The sequence below is a fragment of the Nyctereutes procyonoides genome, unplaced genomic scaffold (genome assembly GCF_905146905.1).
Source record: "Nyctereutes procyonoides isolate TBG_1078 unplaced genomic scaffold, NYPRO_anot_genome, whole genome shotgun sequence".
Classification (NCBI taxonomy): domain Eukaryota; kingdom Metazoa; phylum Chordata; class Mammalia; order Carnivora; family Canidae; genus Nyctereutes; species Nyctereutes procyonoides.
In genome coordinates this window covers 7,307,897-7,324,903 of record NW_026575042.1, presented here as the reverse complement: position 1 = coordinate 7,324,903, position 17,007 = coordinate 7,307,897, and the positions used below count along the sequence as shown (strand labels likewise).

General features: G+C 36.6%; 1 protein-coding gene across 15 annotated transcripts in view; it reads left to right on the top strand.

Moving 5' to 3' along the window:
* LRRFIP2 (LRR binding FLII interacting protein 2) overlaps window positions 1-17,007 on the top strand; it is a 112,350-nt gene that overhangs the window by 67,981 nt on the left and 27,362 nt on the right. For 10 of the 15 annotated variants that reach the window (XM_055321670.1, XM_055321674.1, XM_055321672.1 and 7 more), the window contains 4 exons: window positions 5,009-5,053; window positions 6,377-6,493; window positions 9,230-9,301; window positions 15,260-15,430. In XM_055321670.1, the coding sequence (XP_055177645.1) occupies window positions 5,009-5,053; window positions 6,377-6,493; window positions 9,230-9,301; window positions 15,260-15,430 (405 nt within the window). The remainder of the gene's footprint in view (window positions 1-5,008; window positions 5,054-6,376; window positions 6,494-9,229; window positions 9,302-15,259; window positions 15,431-17,007) is intronic. The other 5 variants (XM_055321678.1, XM_055321676.1, XM_055321680.1 and 2 more) reach the window with 1 other exon arrangement.

Genomic DNA, 17,007 nt, shown 5'->3' with positions numbered 1-17,007 from the left:
GCTTTAACCAGCAGATACTTCCCTGCCTGATCTAATCCCCTGGTTTTCTCTTTGACACCTCTTTTTTTTTTTTTTTTTTAAGATTTTATTTATCTATGAGAGAGAGAGAGAGAGACAGAGAGAGGGGCAGAGACACAGGCAGAGGGAGAAGCAGGCTCCATGCAGGGAGCCTGATGTGGGACTCGATCCTGGGACTCCAGGATCACGCCCTGGGTCCAAGGCAGGCGTCAAACCACTGAGCCATTCAGGGATCCCTAATACTATTTCTTTTATTTTATTTTATTTTTTTTTAAACTTTTTTTTTTTTTTATTTGTTTATGATAGTCACAGAGAGAGAGAGAGGCAGAGACACAGGCAGAGGGAGAAGCAGGCTCCAGGCACCGGAAGCCCGACGTGGGATTCGATCCCGGATCTCCAGGATCGCGCCCCGGGCCAAAGGCAGGCGCCAAACTGCTGCGCCACCCAGGGATCCCTAAAGGATAACTATATAGCTCATTGTAGGCAAATGAAAAGTAGACTTGATATTGATAAGATCCCTCCTACCTTTTGAAATGATAATCTAGGAAATCTGCATTTTTATGTGAAAGATCCTGATTTTAAAATGCTGACAATGAATTCACAATTTTAAAAGATACTTTCAGGCTTCCCCTTTGTGGATCAATATATGTGTACAGTCTGCTCCATTTATAACTTCTGAGCTAGGAGTGCTGAAAAAGCGTATCAGGCCCTGACTTGGCAATACTATTTATGATTGCTCTAGCCTCTGGTCTTTTTTTCTGCATTGTTTTTTAATTTTTTAAAATTTATTTATATTTTTAGAAAAGATTTGATTTATTTATTCATGAGAGACACGGAGAGAGACAGAGACATAAGCAGAGGGAGAAGCAGGCTCCCTGTGAGGAGCCCGATGCTGGGCTCGATTCCAGACCCCGGGATCACGACCCAAGCCAAAGGCAGATGCTCAACCACTAAGCCACCCAGGTGCCCCTTTCTGCATTGTTTAAGAAAAAAAAAATAGAACAATATACAAGTCTTTATTTCTAAACAAACTTTTAAAAAATCTTTATTTTTTCTTTTGAGAGAGAGTGTGTGTGCATGTGCAAGGGGAGGGAATAGGGGTAGAGGGAGAGAGAGAGAGAGAGAGAGAGGATTCTAAGCAGGCTTCTCGTTTAGCACAGGGCCTGACCTGGGGCTTGATCTCATGATTCTGAGATCGTGACCTGAGCCGAAATCAAGAGTCAAATGCTTAACTGACTGAACCATAGAGGTTCCTCTCTAAACAACTTTTAGATGACAGTATCAGAATGTATTCACAACTAAAATGCTCTATTTCTATTCAAAAAGGTTCAGTTGTATTTTACCATTTTAGTAAGGTAAAATCATCTGTCAAACTAAGTAGCCATATACTGAAATGAGGTTCAAAGGGTCTTTTAATCTGAGAATAAACATCTTTTACAAAGAAATAAGGAGCTTAAAGCATTTGACAAGATATGTATTCTAAGAAATATTTCTCACATGTGCTCATTTCAACAAATACTCAAGGAGTTTAGATTTAAAGAGAATCCATAATCTCTAATGTCAAAAGCAAAGTATTTTCAGATGTCCTAGACATAAATAAGGCAAAGGCATTTATCACTGAAATGTGGGAAAGATTATATTTAAGATTTTGTTTACTGGTTGATAATTTGAAATTCTTTAAGTAAATGCTACTTTTGAATTGTTAAGCATTCAAACTGGAATATAAAGTCTACCGCCATGCTTCCCCCCCCCTTTTTTTTTTTAAATTTATATATTTGAGAGAGAGTGCATGCTTGAGCAGGGGTTGGTGGGGTGGGGAGAGGGAGAGGGAGAGAGAATCTGCAGCAGACTCCCCACTGAGCCAGGGAGCCAGAAGTGGGGCTCCATCTCAGAACCCTGAGATCATGACCTGAGCCAAAAGTAAGAATCTAATGCTTAACCCACTGAGCCACCCAGGTGCCCATGCTCTCCTTTTCCCATTAATACTAATATGAAATATTGTAAGCTTGTTAGCTGACTTCCAAGTTCCACCTATCAAAGAAACCCTTTTCCGATTGGAAAATTACCTGTTTAATTATTTAAGGATACAATGACATAATATTTACTTGAAATTTTTGGGACTAGTAGGCTATAGTTAACATTAATGACTAACTCCCAAGGACCATATTTGGGGGGAAGAAAAAAAGCTTTGCTTAATGTTTTTTTTGTTTTGGGTTTTTTTTTTTAAATCTACTTCTTTATTACCAACTTTCTTTTTTAATAATTTGATTTACCTTTGGTATTTTTCTATGTCAGTTTAATTTGCATGTTTTATAGAATTGTTACAATATAGCTTATACAGCCTTTGTTTTCTGATTTCTCACTCACCAATCTTATAAATGTTTTATATATTAGTACATATTCATTTTTTCCATTGTTTTTTATACACAGGTTTTTTTAATTAGCCGTGGTTACCATGTTTTGCATTAGATCATCTTTATTCATCTTCCAGTTGAAAGCATACATCCTTTTACCAATCTTTTTGTACTTTGTGCCTTAATATATTAAACATGATTAAATTTTATTCCATTTAAAAGCCTTTTAGTATCCAGCAGTCTCTGGGTCATCATTATGAACATTAACTTGTCATTACAGAGCAGTTGTATAGTAGACCAACTGGGATGCTAGAGAAAGCATTGGGGCTTTTATTTTAGAACACCAGGTTTCAAGTAGCTTTTTGTGTAAATGGAAGACAGCACACAATATAGCACAATCTGAGAAGCCAGACCTGGAGTCTCTGGCCAAGTCATTGCAGCCCAAATGACTGGACTGCGGCATGGCTGCTCTTGGCATTTTCTGCTGCCTTAACAATCCCTGAGGTTTGGCACTTGATCAGTTTGGGTTGCGACAGTTGGGATCTGTCAGAAGACAGTGAAAGCAATAGATAGAATCAACATTGCGATGGACTAGTTCAGTGATGCAGCCTCCGAAATGTAAGATCATTCCAAGGTGACTGTTAAAAAAATGGGTGGGTTTGGGAGGATCATTTTTTGAGAGGGGAATATAAGCCAGGATTTCAGATATTCAGATTGATCTAGAAGAGTGTTTCTGAAGGTTTCTTGTTTTTCTCTTTAACTCATAAGAAGGGAGCTGGGGGAAAATACAGCATTTTTATTCAGATATGGTATTTCTTTGATTCTGAAGAATAACACTTTAAATATCAGGCAATGTGTTTTACTAGTATAACTGTGGTGGAAGTTTATCCCTTTTTGCGACAATAATTTCCAGTATTAAAAACTATTGCAATTGCTTGTTTGTTTTCACACATTTTATATGTGATTAAAAAAATCGAAGTTAACTAAAATCAATTCCTTTTTATGAGTATTACAGTAAAAGGTAGCAAAAAGAGATCAAAGTCTAAGATAGTATTTACATTACTGATATAGTACTTCTGATAAACACCTTTAATTGTAAACTGTTTATTGGATAAATAACTGTGAGGGAAGAATGAACATGATAAATGTGGGCAATGAAAGAACAGAAAAATTTTCAAATATGAGGAAGTTAGAGTGAAGTGATCTGAATAGAGCCAGAAATAATGGCATTTTGCGTTTTAATAATTAACCGAGGAAAGTTTTCAAAATTTTTTCCCCTAGATTGGGCTAGGAGGGTTGGTCTAGGAGTTGGAGTCTGGGTATATTTTCCTTTAGTTAAATCTGTGACTTTTTCCCTCTAATGGTAACTAGACCAGTATATACATTATATGAACACAGTATATAAGTTATATGAATACAGGGTTTAAGATTCACAAAACTGAGAGATGATGGACCCAACCCTGACATTTAGTAGTTGTTCTACTTTCAGGAAAATCTTTCACCTCTGAATTTCTCTTTCCTCAGCCATAAAGTCAGAATTTGGGATTAGACCTATAAGGTACCTCTCTTTATGAAAGGAACACTAATCCTATCTGCAGAAGATAGGGTAACTCAGTTATGGCGTGTCCAGATGACAGGACATGATGCTGCCCTTAAAGTGAATGAAGAAAGTTTATAAGTACAAATGGTAGAGGATGACTCATTGACTCATTTGTCCAACCAAGTTCAAGTCCTTCTACATGCCAGGTGTTCTTTTTGATGTTAGGGATACAGAAATGAACATATAGACCTAGAGCTTACCTTAAGGAGAAAGACAATAAATAAATTAACATGAGGTCAGAGAGTCATAAATGCCATGAAGAAAAATGAGGTCATTTCTTTAATTCCTGAAACTTGGTAAGGAGAAAAAGAGGATATAGAATGTATTTGGGACATTAGTTTAGAATTTGTTAAAGACTCGGGGGCTGGTTGCCCTTGGATTGAGAATTGGAAGGTTTGGTTGTCAAATAGTAGGAAGAGAGGCTCGTTGTACCCTTTTGTGCTGTTTTTTTTTCTTTTCTTTTTGACATGTGTGCGTGTATTGCTTAAAAAAGCAAAAACTAAAAAACCCAAAGAACTGAATCCTTAAGAGCTGTGGTAGAAATCTTTCTTGATGATATATTTAACATGCTTTAATCCAATCTGAAGTTTTTTGGCTGAGTGTACCGGTCTTATCTATGTGTCCCTGTCCTAATAATGTTTAGATAATAAAGTTTTTGGCCTTTGGTTTTATCAGTCTTCTCCTTTTGATGCATACAAATTTTTTTTGTGTGTTAACTTTTGCAATGCCAAAACTCAAGTTTACATAAAATTTTCTTTAACATGTTTCACATACCATGAAAAGAAAATCTGTAAGTTCTAAACTTCTGCATAAGGACAGCTTACTTACTGCATGTCATCCTTAGGATAAGAATTAAAGTTCTTGACATTTTGTCTTATGTGTCTCAATTTGTATTTCAGTTTCAGTATGTTTACTTTTAGGTTCCAAACATCGGTTGAACTTGGAGAACTCAAAATGAGGTCACTTCTTTTTTCCTCTGAAAAAACCCCAGCATGCTAAGCATCTTTTCCTGATTTTTATCTCTGTTCTTTTCTAGTTGGATGAAAAATCTGACAAACAGTATGCTGAAAATTACACAAGGGTGAGTATATAAATTCCTAAGGGAATTAGTTTCTCAAGGTCAATTAAACTGAATTTCTATTGCTATTTCATTATTTTACTACATTTGAACTGGTGGAGCTACTCTTCCTCTCTTCATCTACTTCCTGTTCTTGACCCCTCAAATTCCTCCGAGGTTGAATCATGTGAAGCATTGGGAAGAGAAAAGACACTGCATTTTTATTTCCTTGAATGTCACTTCTTAAACTTTTGGCTGCTCCTTTGATTTTCATTCCCTAGAATTTGATCCTGAGAAGAAGCCATTAAACACTGAAAATCAAGTGTCTTTAGGAATGGTGGAGACAAACTCTGAGGGTTTTTTCCCCCCTTAAATTTTTTTTTTTTAAATAACTCCTTTCTAGGAGTTGTTTTGTGTTAAAGTCTCTAACTTCTATACATATTTTTAGAAAGTCATCTTTGGGAAATTATCAGAATTAATTTCATGAGGTACCCAAAAAAGATATATCAGTTCTTTCCAGTAGAGATACAGCATAAGCCACAAATGTACCCTGCATATGTAAGTTTAAATTTTCTAGTAACCTCATTAAAACAGTAAAAAGAAACAGGTAAAGTTTACTTAAATAATATATTTCATTTAACTCATATCCAAAGTATTTCAATATAATCAATGTGAAAAATTATTAATGAGATATTTTACATTCTTTTTTCCATAGTAAACCTTTGAAATCTGGTGTGTATTTTACAATTAAAAAAAAAAAATCTCAGTTTGGACTAGCCATATGTCAAATGCTCAGTAGCCCCATGTGGCTAATGGCTACTATATCGAACAGCATAGATCTGTGTCATTTGTTAATCCAGTAGCATAATCTAACATTTAAAGTAACTCTGGGAATAGCAGTTTAAAGTCATAGTGATACAATTTGCTTGAGCTGCAGATTTTGTTTCCAACTTTATCAAAGTAGTAGGAAAAGAAAAGATTCTAAAGCAGCTTCAGGAACTCAGTAGAAGGACTGCTAATTAGCATACCAGTTATAAGTCCTGAACTGTTTTGAATTAATCTGATGTGCTCACCCCAGTGTTGTTTAAGATACAGCAAAGATAAACTTGGGAAACAACTTGCACACAGACTATTTCCTTTGTTATTATGGATTCTAGATTCTAATAAAGTATTGGAGTAAAGAGAGTTATGCTTAGTGTGTCCCCTTCCCATAGCAGTCTGCTCTGTCCACACCTTCTCATACACAGGTCTCCCTCACACCCCCACCCCAGGCCCAGTTTTAATTTCCACAGTGAATGTATTTGGAAAGAAACAAGACTTAGATGTGTCCTCTTCCTCTTTCTCTAGCCTTCATCTCGGAATTCTGCCTCAGCAACAACCCCTCTGAGTGGAAATTCATCTAGACGAGGGAGCGGAGACACCAGCAGCTTAGTAGATCCAGACACCTCATTAAGTGAATTGCGGGTAAACCGCAGTCTTTGGTTTGCTTTTTAAAAACCTTTTTTTTTTGGCTTCTTTGTATACAGAATACTGGGACTATTAACATTTAATGTGACTTAGTAGAAAGAAAAGGAGTACGAGTTCTTTAAAAAAAAATTGTTAAAGACAGTTCAGGAATGTGACTCAGATCTAAAAGAAGGAGATTAGTTAATTCTTTTTTTCTGTTCTCTTTCCTGAATATTTGATGATATTGGAATGAGTTCTGCTAATTTACAGATGCCAAAAAAAAACCTTGTTAATGTATGTAAAAGTAATTCAGATATAATTGGCCATATTTTAAATGGAAAAAATGTGGATATACAAGGAACCAGACTCTAGGAATTGTCAGTCTTTTGAGCCATTATGGTATTATCTGGCTACTTGAATATGGTTATCTTTCAATTTTTCATTATAGATGTAGTAATACCGGGGATAACAGAAGTACCAGGGTTGAGTCCTCATTCTTCTTATTAACCTTTTTATTAAAAGATGAGGACTTTGAAAATGTATTTGAATTTCTGTTGTGAGCAGTGGGGGAAGGGTAGTAATAAAAATTGCATTCATTAATTGATTCAACATTTATTGAGCCCTTGACCCCAGAGATTTAGGCAATGTACCACATCGTGAACTTCAGGAGTTCACTGTTTCATAGGGAAGACAAACTGATAGAAACCAGTACAACCACATTGTGTGATACTATGTAGTAGCCAGAACAGGGTTATTAAGGGCATTCAGAGAAGTGTCAGCTGTGTTGGACTAGAAGAAGAGGTAACAAAAGGCTTTCCAAAGGAGTTGTACTCTGAGCTAACGTATAAAGGACGAAAACAAATTAATCAGGCAAAGGCTTTCTCAGAACTTCAGAGAACCAGAAGGTTGTCTGTATAGCACAATTGCCTGAGGGTAGGATGAGAAGTAAGGAGGAGAGGGAGGTGAGGGGGCAGATCTGGGAAGTAGTCATGGGCCAGACCACAAAGCATCATTTATGGTAGCCTAGAAGGCATTTGATTTTCTCCTGGTAACTGTGGGATATTAAAAAGAGTATCTGATTTGTGCTCTTAAAGAGTGACTCCAGATTGGAGGAAGCACTGGAGGTGAGAGGAACAGTCCCCTGTGGTTGAATAGTGTGAAGTCAAAACTGTGATGGAAAAAGATGCAAGAAACTTGCTCTGGAGAGAATACTGGAGTTGATTGGTCAATAGAGATAGGAGGTTTAGAGAAGGCTTTTGTTTTCTTTCATAGGCTGGCTTGATTATTATTTTCATTGCTTGACTTGAACCAGTAGAGAGAGAACAGGAAGGCAGAGGGAAGGAGAGGGTGACTGAGGAGCAGGTGCCTTGTGTGGGTGAGAGGAATGCCCAGGGTGCGGCTGGAGGGGGGCCAAATGTGGAGGTCCTGGACTGCTGACACAGTGAGGAGGAGGTGGGGACTGGGGTCCTGAGTCAGATTGTAGGTGGGTAGGTGCAGGAGTCTAGCTTAGAAATGGGCAGCCTGTAATAAGTGGGCTGGGGGGTAGAGGGCGGAGAGATTTGCAGCAGTGACAGTGGCAGTCAAGAAGGAGAGCTGACCCAGGCTGACATGGTATGACTTTGAGAGTATCAGTATTTATCAAGCTCTTACTGTGTACCAGGCATAGCTGCTGGGGGTGCAGCGTTGAATGAGATCAACTCATCTTCAGGGGGACAGGACACAGGAGGACAAAGGCCTCCAGCCTCACAACTTAGCTTGTGCTTGCCATTTCCTTGTATTGCTTCTTTAAGAGAATGACTTCCTTGAAGGAAATGAGAGTTTTGTATCCACACTTGGCTCCTAGTAGCCCTTCAGTGTGTGCCTGTTGAATGAATCAACCAGCAGACAGACCTACTAAGGAGGCATGAAGAGGGCAGGGGAAGTATAATATAGCAAGTGTGTGTGTGACTGGCCTTTGAGAATTGATCCTGCCTGTATTGCAGAATGTGCTTAGGGAAAATAACCGTGGCAGTCATTTCCCCCTAAATCAGGCATTCTGAACAGATTGTACATAACAGGGTCAGGTATAAGGGAAACTGTATTTTCCATTTAAAATTTGACCTGCTTTACTTTTAAGGATTATGGTAACATTTGGAGCCGATGCTCTTTTCTCATCATTTAAATGGCATCCTCAGCATAGACTTTCTCATTTGACATAATGTTTAAAATGTAGGTGTTTAACTTCCTTCCCTGTATTTTCTTTCTCCCAAATTAATTGTGGTTGGTAAGCAAGTCATTGAAAGACAACTTTGTTCATATCCATTTATTACAGTTTTTAAAACTGCATGAGTCAGTAAAATATGTTGCTTATAATTAATTTGCTACATATTTTACTATTTCTAGGTGAAGCATTGTTAAAAATTATTTAAATGATTTATAAAATTTTAAAAATTATATGTTGACTGTTATAATTTATATAGTTTTTTTCATATACAGAACCACACCCCCCTTTGCTAATGCTGTTTCAAAACTCCTTAATACTAAGAAAATACTTAACACTTTAGATTGATTACTCTAGAACTTCTCCAGCCCCACTATCACCTGACCTGTTTGCCCTGTTCTGTGGTTTAGAGTGGCAGTTATGCTGTGTACTTTGATATTTCTGCTTTTAGTCTGGAATATACAAAAATAATTCACATTTTCATCTGAATTCTTTGAGATTTAAGATATGTTTGTGCATGGTTTTATGCAATGGTTCATTCCTATGTCCTGCAGGATATCTATGACCTTAAGGACCAGATACAGGATGTAGAAGGGAGATACATGCAAGGGCTTAAAGAACTAAAGGTATCAGGGCCCATTCTGCAGCCCAAGCATGCTGTCTGTACGCAGAAGGGTTGGGTAACAGTGGTTTCACAAGTTCTGTTAACCCCAGTGCACATAGCTTTACTAACAGTGTTTGTCTTTCAAGCATGTGCTTAACCTGCAATGTGTAGGAAAGGTGAACTTCCAGTATCTGCTTATGTCTAAATGTTTGGTAGAGTTTTTGGAATATTCAGTAAAAGATATTACACCTGAGAGTTTTTAAACTTTGTAAAATACTTGCATGTCCCTCGTGTCTTAGCCATACAAAATCGAATTGGGCAAACTCTTAAAAAGTACTCTGCAAATAAATATATATGTTTTTAAATTGAAAATTAGACCTTAAAATTCTTCCATGCTAAATGAGAGAATATTGCCTATTTCTGTTACCAAATTCAGTCAATATTAAAGGCAGGAGAAAGATATCTAAGAGTGCATTATTATAAATATTCCTTTTAGAGGAAGGACCCTGAGGTAGGACGCCTATGTTTTTGTTTTGTTTCTTCTTCTTTTCTTTTTTAAACTATAGCTCAAAAAGGATTACACAGATTCAGTGCTTTAAAGAATTTGGGAGGTAAATTTAGATGGGCCTAAATCTTTTCCAAGTGAGGATTGCTACCAGTTTTCAATATAAGTGTCCATGTGAGGCAGACTTTTTGGTTGTCATTGGTGCTTGCTCTTCCCCATGTTTTATTATGAAGTTCAAATCTAATATGAGGAAACTTAAAGTTTCTCTGAACACGTGCATGTCCCTATTTCAAATAGAAAATACACATCAGGCCTCTAAAATCATAAGCCATTCAGAAAGGTGACTCAGGATATGCCCATAGGCCTGATGGGGCAGGGCTTTCATCATCTTCCCTGGTGTGATGTGAGGTAGCACAGTTACCAGTCAAAAACTTAATGTGGATGATTATTGTCCCTTACTGATACGACTCAGGACCAAAAAGGGTGTAGGGAAGTCCTGCAAAGTGAGGCCACTGAGATGACAGTGTGTGGCTATCAGTAAACAATAGGAGAATTACAAAGGTAGTATGCAGATGTGCTCAGTTAGTTTTAATGACTCTAATCTTCAGGATTTAATTCCCTTTTAAGGTTTTAGAGATAAGACTTTTGGAAATATCTTGGATCAAGGGATAAAAATCCAATGTATTAAATAAATACACTCATTGAAGTCTCATATATAATATAATCTATCAGGAAAGCAAGTGATTCAGAGGTATTCTTCCTTGCCTTTTATTTTATTTAAAATGTTAAAAAAACTTTTTTCTTACATTTAGATCTACCATTTATTATAGTCTTTGAAGTATATAGGAGAACAGATTAAATTTGAGACTGAACAACTACACAAGATCCCTTTTAAGAGAAAAAAGCAAAACTTAATGTTCCTTGCATAAATGATACCATGCTAAGAAAACCTGTAAGAAATACATTAAATATATCCATGTTAAGTGCAACAGTTTTTTTCTTTTTTTTTTAAGATTTTATTTATTAATTTGAGAGAGAGAAAGAGAGCACGAGCAAGGGGAGGAGCAGAGACAGAGAGAGGAGAGAAGCAGGCTCCTTGGTGAGGAGGAGCCCCATGCCAGCTCCATCCCAGGACCCTGAGATCACAACTGGAGCCAAAGGCAACCACTTAACTGACTGAGCTACCCAGGCGCCCCTCCATGTTCAGTACAACAGTTTTAAGCATATCCAGAGTAATAGAAAAATCACTTTGTGATATACCGTGGTGTACCCAGTTTATTTTTTTTCATTTAGAAGAGACCTATTTTATTTATTTTATTGAAGTATAAATACAATACTCTATCAGTTTTAGGTGCACAACATAATAATACAATAATTCTATACATTACTCAGTGCTCATCATGATATGTGTACTCTTAATCTCCTTATCTATTTCATCCATCCTCCTCTCCCACCCCTTACACACCCTTTTCCTTTTTTTTCTTCCTTCCTTCCTTCCTTCCTTCCTTCCTTCCTTCCTTCCTTCCTTCCTTCCTTCCTTCCTTCCTTCCTTCCTCTCTCTCTCTCTTTCTTATTTATTTATTCATGAACGACAGAGAGAGAGAGAGAGAGAGAGAGAGAGAGAGAGAGAGAGAGGCAGAGACACAGAGGGAGAAGCAGGCTCCTTGCAGGGAGCCGGATGCGGGACTCTATCCCTGTACCTGGATCATGCCCTGAGCCGAAGGCAGACGAAGGCAGACGCTTTGCTGCCGAGCCACCTAGGCATCCCTCCACCTTTCTTTTCTTAATTCATGGTCAGCATATAATTGAGCTTGACTTCAAGTTTTATTTATCCTTGGAGTGACTTTTTTAAGTGAGAGAAAAATAATTTAAGAAAATAGTCTGGTGATCAATCATGGTTGTGTGAATGTATCCGTATCCTATTAAAAAAGGTTACTAGGGGACTCCTGGGTGGCTCAGCTGGTTAAATGTCTGCCTTTGGCTCAGGTCATGATCCTGGGTTCCTGAGATGGAGCCCTGTGGCAAGCTTTCTACACTGTTTGCCCTCTTCCTCTGCCGCTCCCCTTGCTTGTGGCTCTCTCTCAAATAAATAAAATCTTAAAAAAATAAAAATAAAAAGAATACTGAGTTATTGCTTATAGCCTAATTCTTGATTAAGTGAGTTGGCCTTTGGAGGTGCTTTTTCTCATTGTAGCCTCCATGCAGAACCACTTGAGTTTTGTTAAGTTACAGATTGCTAGACTCTACTTCCAGATTTTCTCATTCAGTGGGTCTGGGATGGGGTTGAGAATTTGCATGTTTACCCAGTTTCCAGCTAAAGCTGTTGCTAGTAGTATAGAATCTACACTTGCAAAATCACTGCCTTAGACACATTTAAGTAAAACTATTTCCTAATAGCTAGATTGAAATAATTAAAACTACCTTAACACAAATTTAAAACTGTCTTCCATGGTCTGTTGTTTAAAGGAAGAGTACATGCCATAAATGTTATGTCAATTTTATTTTGTTATGTCAAATTTATTGTTAAATATGGAATTTTTTTTTTTGATTTTTTTTTTTTAAATATGGAATTTTTGCATCTATTGCTAAACTATCTTGGATTCTGATGTTCATGCAGTTAGTTATGCCCCATTTTCAGTGGGACTGAGCTGTGAGGAAGACTTTTTTTTTTTTTAATGCTATTAGCCTTTAAGAATCATTTTAAACTCTGTATTATATTAGGATCCTACTATATTTAAACCATTATACAATTGATTTTGCTTATATTTTTTATTTGGGTTATATTTGTTCCCAAACCTGGTATAAACATTATACAGCCCTCGTTTGTGAAGCATTGTTACCATGTGTCAGTGTATCCTTATTGAGGTATACCTCACATACTGTAAAAATTTGCCCATTTAAAGTGTACACAATTCAAGTGTTTTTAGCATAGTCACAGAGTTGCACAACCAACACCACAACCCAATTTTAGAATGCTTTCATTACCCCAGAAAGAAACCCTGTACTAATTAGCAGTCATTCCTCATCCTTCCTCTTCCTCTTCCACACCCAGCCCTGTGTAACCACTAATCTGCCTTCTGCCTCTGTGGATTTGCCTATTCTGGACATTTCATACAAATGGAATCATATAATATGTAGGCTTTTGTGATTGACTTTTCATTTAGTATAATGTTTTCAAGATTTATCTATATTGTAACATCCTTAACTATCTATCATCTATCTATCTATCTATCTATCCCTATCTATCTATCTATCTATCTATCTATCTATCTATCTATCTATCACGACTGGTGATATTGCAGTGTATGGATTTCCCACATTTTGTTTATGTGTCAGTTGATGGACATTTGGGCTGTTTCCAGTTTTTGGTTGTTATGAATAATACTCCTCTGAACATTTGTGTACAAGTTTTTGTATGGACATACCTTTTTTATTTCTCGTAGATAGCTCCCAAGGAGTAGAATTGTTGGGTCATATGGTAACAGTATGTTTAAACACTTTGAGGAATTATCAAACTGTTTTTCAAAGCAGATGCATTATTTTACATTCTCCCCAGCAATGTATGAGGCTTCTAGTTTTTCCACATCCTCACCAACACTTGTTAATCTGGTTTCTGGTTTTCTTTTTTAAATTATAGCCATTATAGTAGGTCCGAAGTGGTATCTCATTGTGGTGGTGTTTTTAATATTTTATTTATTTGAGAAAGAGAGCACAAGCAGGGAGAGAGGGAGAAGAAGGGAGGGAGAGGGAGAAGCAGACTCCCCGCTGAGCAGGGAGCCCAACATGGAGTTTGCTGGATCCCAGGACCTGAACCGAAGGCAGAAGTTTAACAGATTGTACCACCCATGTGCCCCTCATTGTGGTTTTGATGTGCATTTCCCTAATTACTAATGATGTTAAGCCTATTTTCCTGTGCTTCTTGTCCATTTTCATATCCTATTTGGAGAAATATCTAATCAAATCCTTACCCATTTTAAAATTGAATTATGTGTCTTTTTATTATGGTCTTGTAAGAAGAGTTCTTTATATGTTTTGGATACAGGTACCTAATCAGATATAAGATTTACCAATATTCTCTCCCATTGTATGGGCTTTTTTTTTGGTACTTTCTTGATGGTATTGTTTGTAGCATAGAAGTTTTTTTTTTTTTTAAAGATATTTATTTATTTATTCATGAGACACACACGCATACACACACACACAGAGAGAGAGAGGCAGAGACAAAGGCAGAGGGAGAAGCAGGCTCCATGCAGCCTGACATGGGACTCCATCCCTGGTTTCCAGAATACGCCCTGGGCTGAAGATGGCGCTAAACCGCTGAGCCACCTGGGCTGCCCAGCACAGAAGTTTTTCATTTTGATGAAGTCTTTTTTTTCATTGATAGTGCTTTTGGTATTGTATCTAGGAAACCTACTGTCTACTCCAAAGTAATGAAGATTTAGTGCTGTTTTCTTTGAAGAATTTTATAATTTTAGCTCTTACATTTAGGTCTCTGATTCATTTTGAGTTAATTTTCGTGTATGGTGTGATGTAGGAGTTCAACTTTATTCTTTTGCATGTGGATATTCTGTTATCCCAGCGCCATTTGTTGAAAAAAGTATTCTTTTCTCATTGAGTTGTCAGAGTACCTTTATCAAAAGTCAGTTAATCACAAATGTAAGGGTTCTGGACTGTCAGTTTTGTGTCTTCTATCTTGGTTTGTTGAACATTTACATTAGTATTTTTAAAATTTATTTCTAGAAGTGATGACTTTTTCTATGTAAAACATTCTTTTTAACCTTAAAAATTGTTACTAGATAGTAATAATCTACCAAATTTGATATTAAAAAATAGACTTGTAAGCTGTTTTAAGCAGAAAACTTTGAATTCTATAAAATTTTAGGTATTTTGCCCTTTTTTTTTTGCCTTTTTAAATCATTTTTGTATTGCTTATGTATTTAAGAATGACCATAATTTGAATAATTGTTATAAAAATGTTTATGCATTTATATTAGCATTATTATGCACAACAGGAAAATACTGAAAACAGATGTCTGGAAAGTAGCAAAATTCAAATGAATATTGAGTTTTCTTATGTAAAGAGAGGCTATATTATGTTGTATCAATTCATTCTGAATACCAGACAGTTTATTAAAAACAAGAGTAACATTTCTGAAAACACTGATGATGCTTCATTTTATGACTAATAGATACATGTGGTCTATATACCACCACATCTTTCAGAGGGTACACTGCTGCTTGATTTTGTTTTCTTGGATAGCAGAGAGCATATAAAATTCTTATCGTGGCATAATTGGCTTATTACCATCCTTCTGTTTCATGTGCATGTTACTAAACAAGGAGTTTCCCCAACTGCTTGTATTTTGCAAAAGTGCATCTTCATGTGTTTGTGCCAGTGCTACATTTCCTGTTATATTGCATATAAGCAGTGAACATATTTTAGATATTAGGCTGATGGCTGTGACTTTCATTTAGGAGTCTTTGTCCGAAGTGGAAGAAAAATACAAGAAAGCCATGGTTTCCAACGCACAGTTAGACAATGAGAAGAATAATTTGATCTACCAGGTAGACACCCTCAAGGATGTTATTGAAGAACAGGAAGAACAGATGGCAGAATTTTATAGAGAAAATGAAGAAAAATCAAAGGTAATTGTGCATCTTGTATCATCCCTTTCCCTGGGTCAGAAAATTAGAACCTGATCTTTCAGAAGTGCTGGGCTTGATGGAAGAGTGCAGCATACCTGGGACTGAAGCTTCAGTCGAAACTGGTCCAAGGAAGTTGACACAATATGAGATGTCAGGTCTTAAAATATTTTCCTCTTTACATTTTTATAAAATCTAATTTTCCTAAGGAAAATCTTATGACCCCTTTCATTTTTTGAAGCTAGAATGCAACTCAAGTTTTATCTTTATTTTCTATCTCTTAATTGGAACAATTATAGTGAATTACTAATTTCTTCCTGTTTTAATGGGTTGGAATGCTACAAAGCTCCAAAGACTTTGAGTGAGACGGTTCACTGTTTTCTTTTCTATCATTTTTCAAAGTAATCTGTTTTCTAAAAGATTGAAGAGAAGTTTTTAACCAGTTATTTAAAAATAGCAGGATAAAGACACGCATTAGATGTCAACAGATGTTTTCTTTAGAGGTTTGTAAGCTATATTGTTAAAATGAGCAGATGGAAAATAAAAGCCACTGTCCAAGGTCAGATTTGCCCTTTGACAACTTCAGAGAACAAATTGGGTTCTCTTATTGGATTTGGACTTTTAAAGTGTTGATGTCAGTCTAAGCAGAGGACAAAAGGATACTGTCAAAAAATGAGTTGTAAGTACATTGCAAAAATTAAAAGCCCAGAAAATAATTTAGGAAATGTGCATTGGTAAGTTGTTAGAAACATCAGTAACATGAAGGGAGAGAAGCTGTTAATCTAATCTCAAAGGGACTGGCATTAATACTATAGACTCTAATGGGAATTTTTTTTCCCTTGAGGGCTGAAAATACTCATTCCAGTCTGTTTTGGTCTTTTTTAAAAAGTGCTTGGAAATGTTTGATGAGTTTGGGGGAAAGAAGGATGATGAATAGGCAGATATAGAGGATTTTTAGGGTAGTGATACTGTTCTGTATGATACTATATTGGTGGTTACATTATACATTTGTCAAAACCCATAGAATATACAACACCAAGAGGGAACCCTAATGTAAACTATAGACTTTGGGTGATTGTGATATGTCAGTGCAGGCTCAGCATTTGTAACAAATGTACCCCTCTGATGCAGGATGTTGATAGTAGGTAGGAGAGGCTCTATTTATGTGGGGGCAGGGGTCTATAGGAACTCTGTACTTCCACTCAACTGCATGAACCTAAAAGTGCTCTAAAAAATAAAGTCTGTTAAAAAAAATCTTAGGATAAGAAGACTTGTGTCTATATAAATGAAAAAGAGACCTCTGGATATTTTCATACTGTATGACAGGGCTCACTGAAGCTATGATTTGGTGGCATAGGTGGTTTCCTCTGATTCTTCTTGTTTCTCAAGGGTCAGTTTCTGAGTTCTGAACTGTCATACTTTATGTAGAGTCCTTGGACTCCTTTTTTGCCTTTCCGTGCATTTTTCATATCTATTTCTGGCTCTTTGTTTCTTGTAGATTAGAAGAAAATCTCATGGTAAGTATTTAGTGTTCAGTACTAAAATGAGTTATCTTTCTATCTTCTCAAATGCCCTTGAGC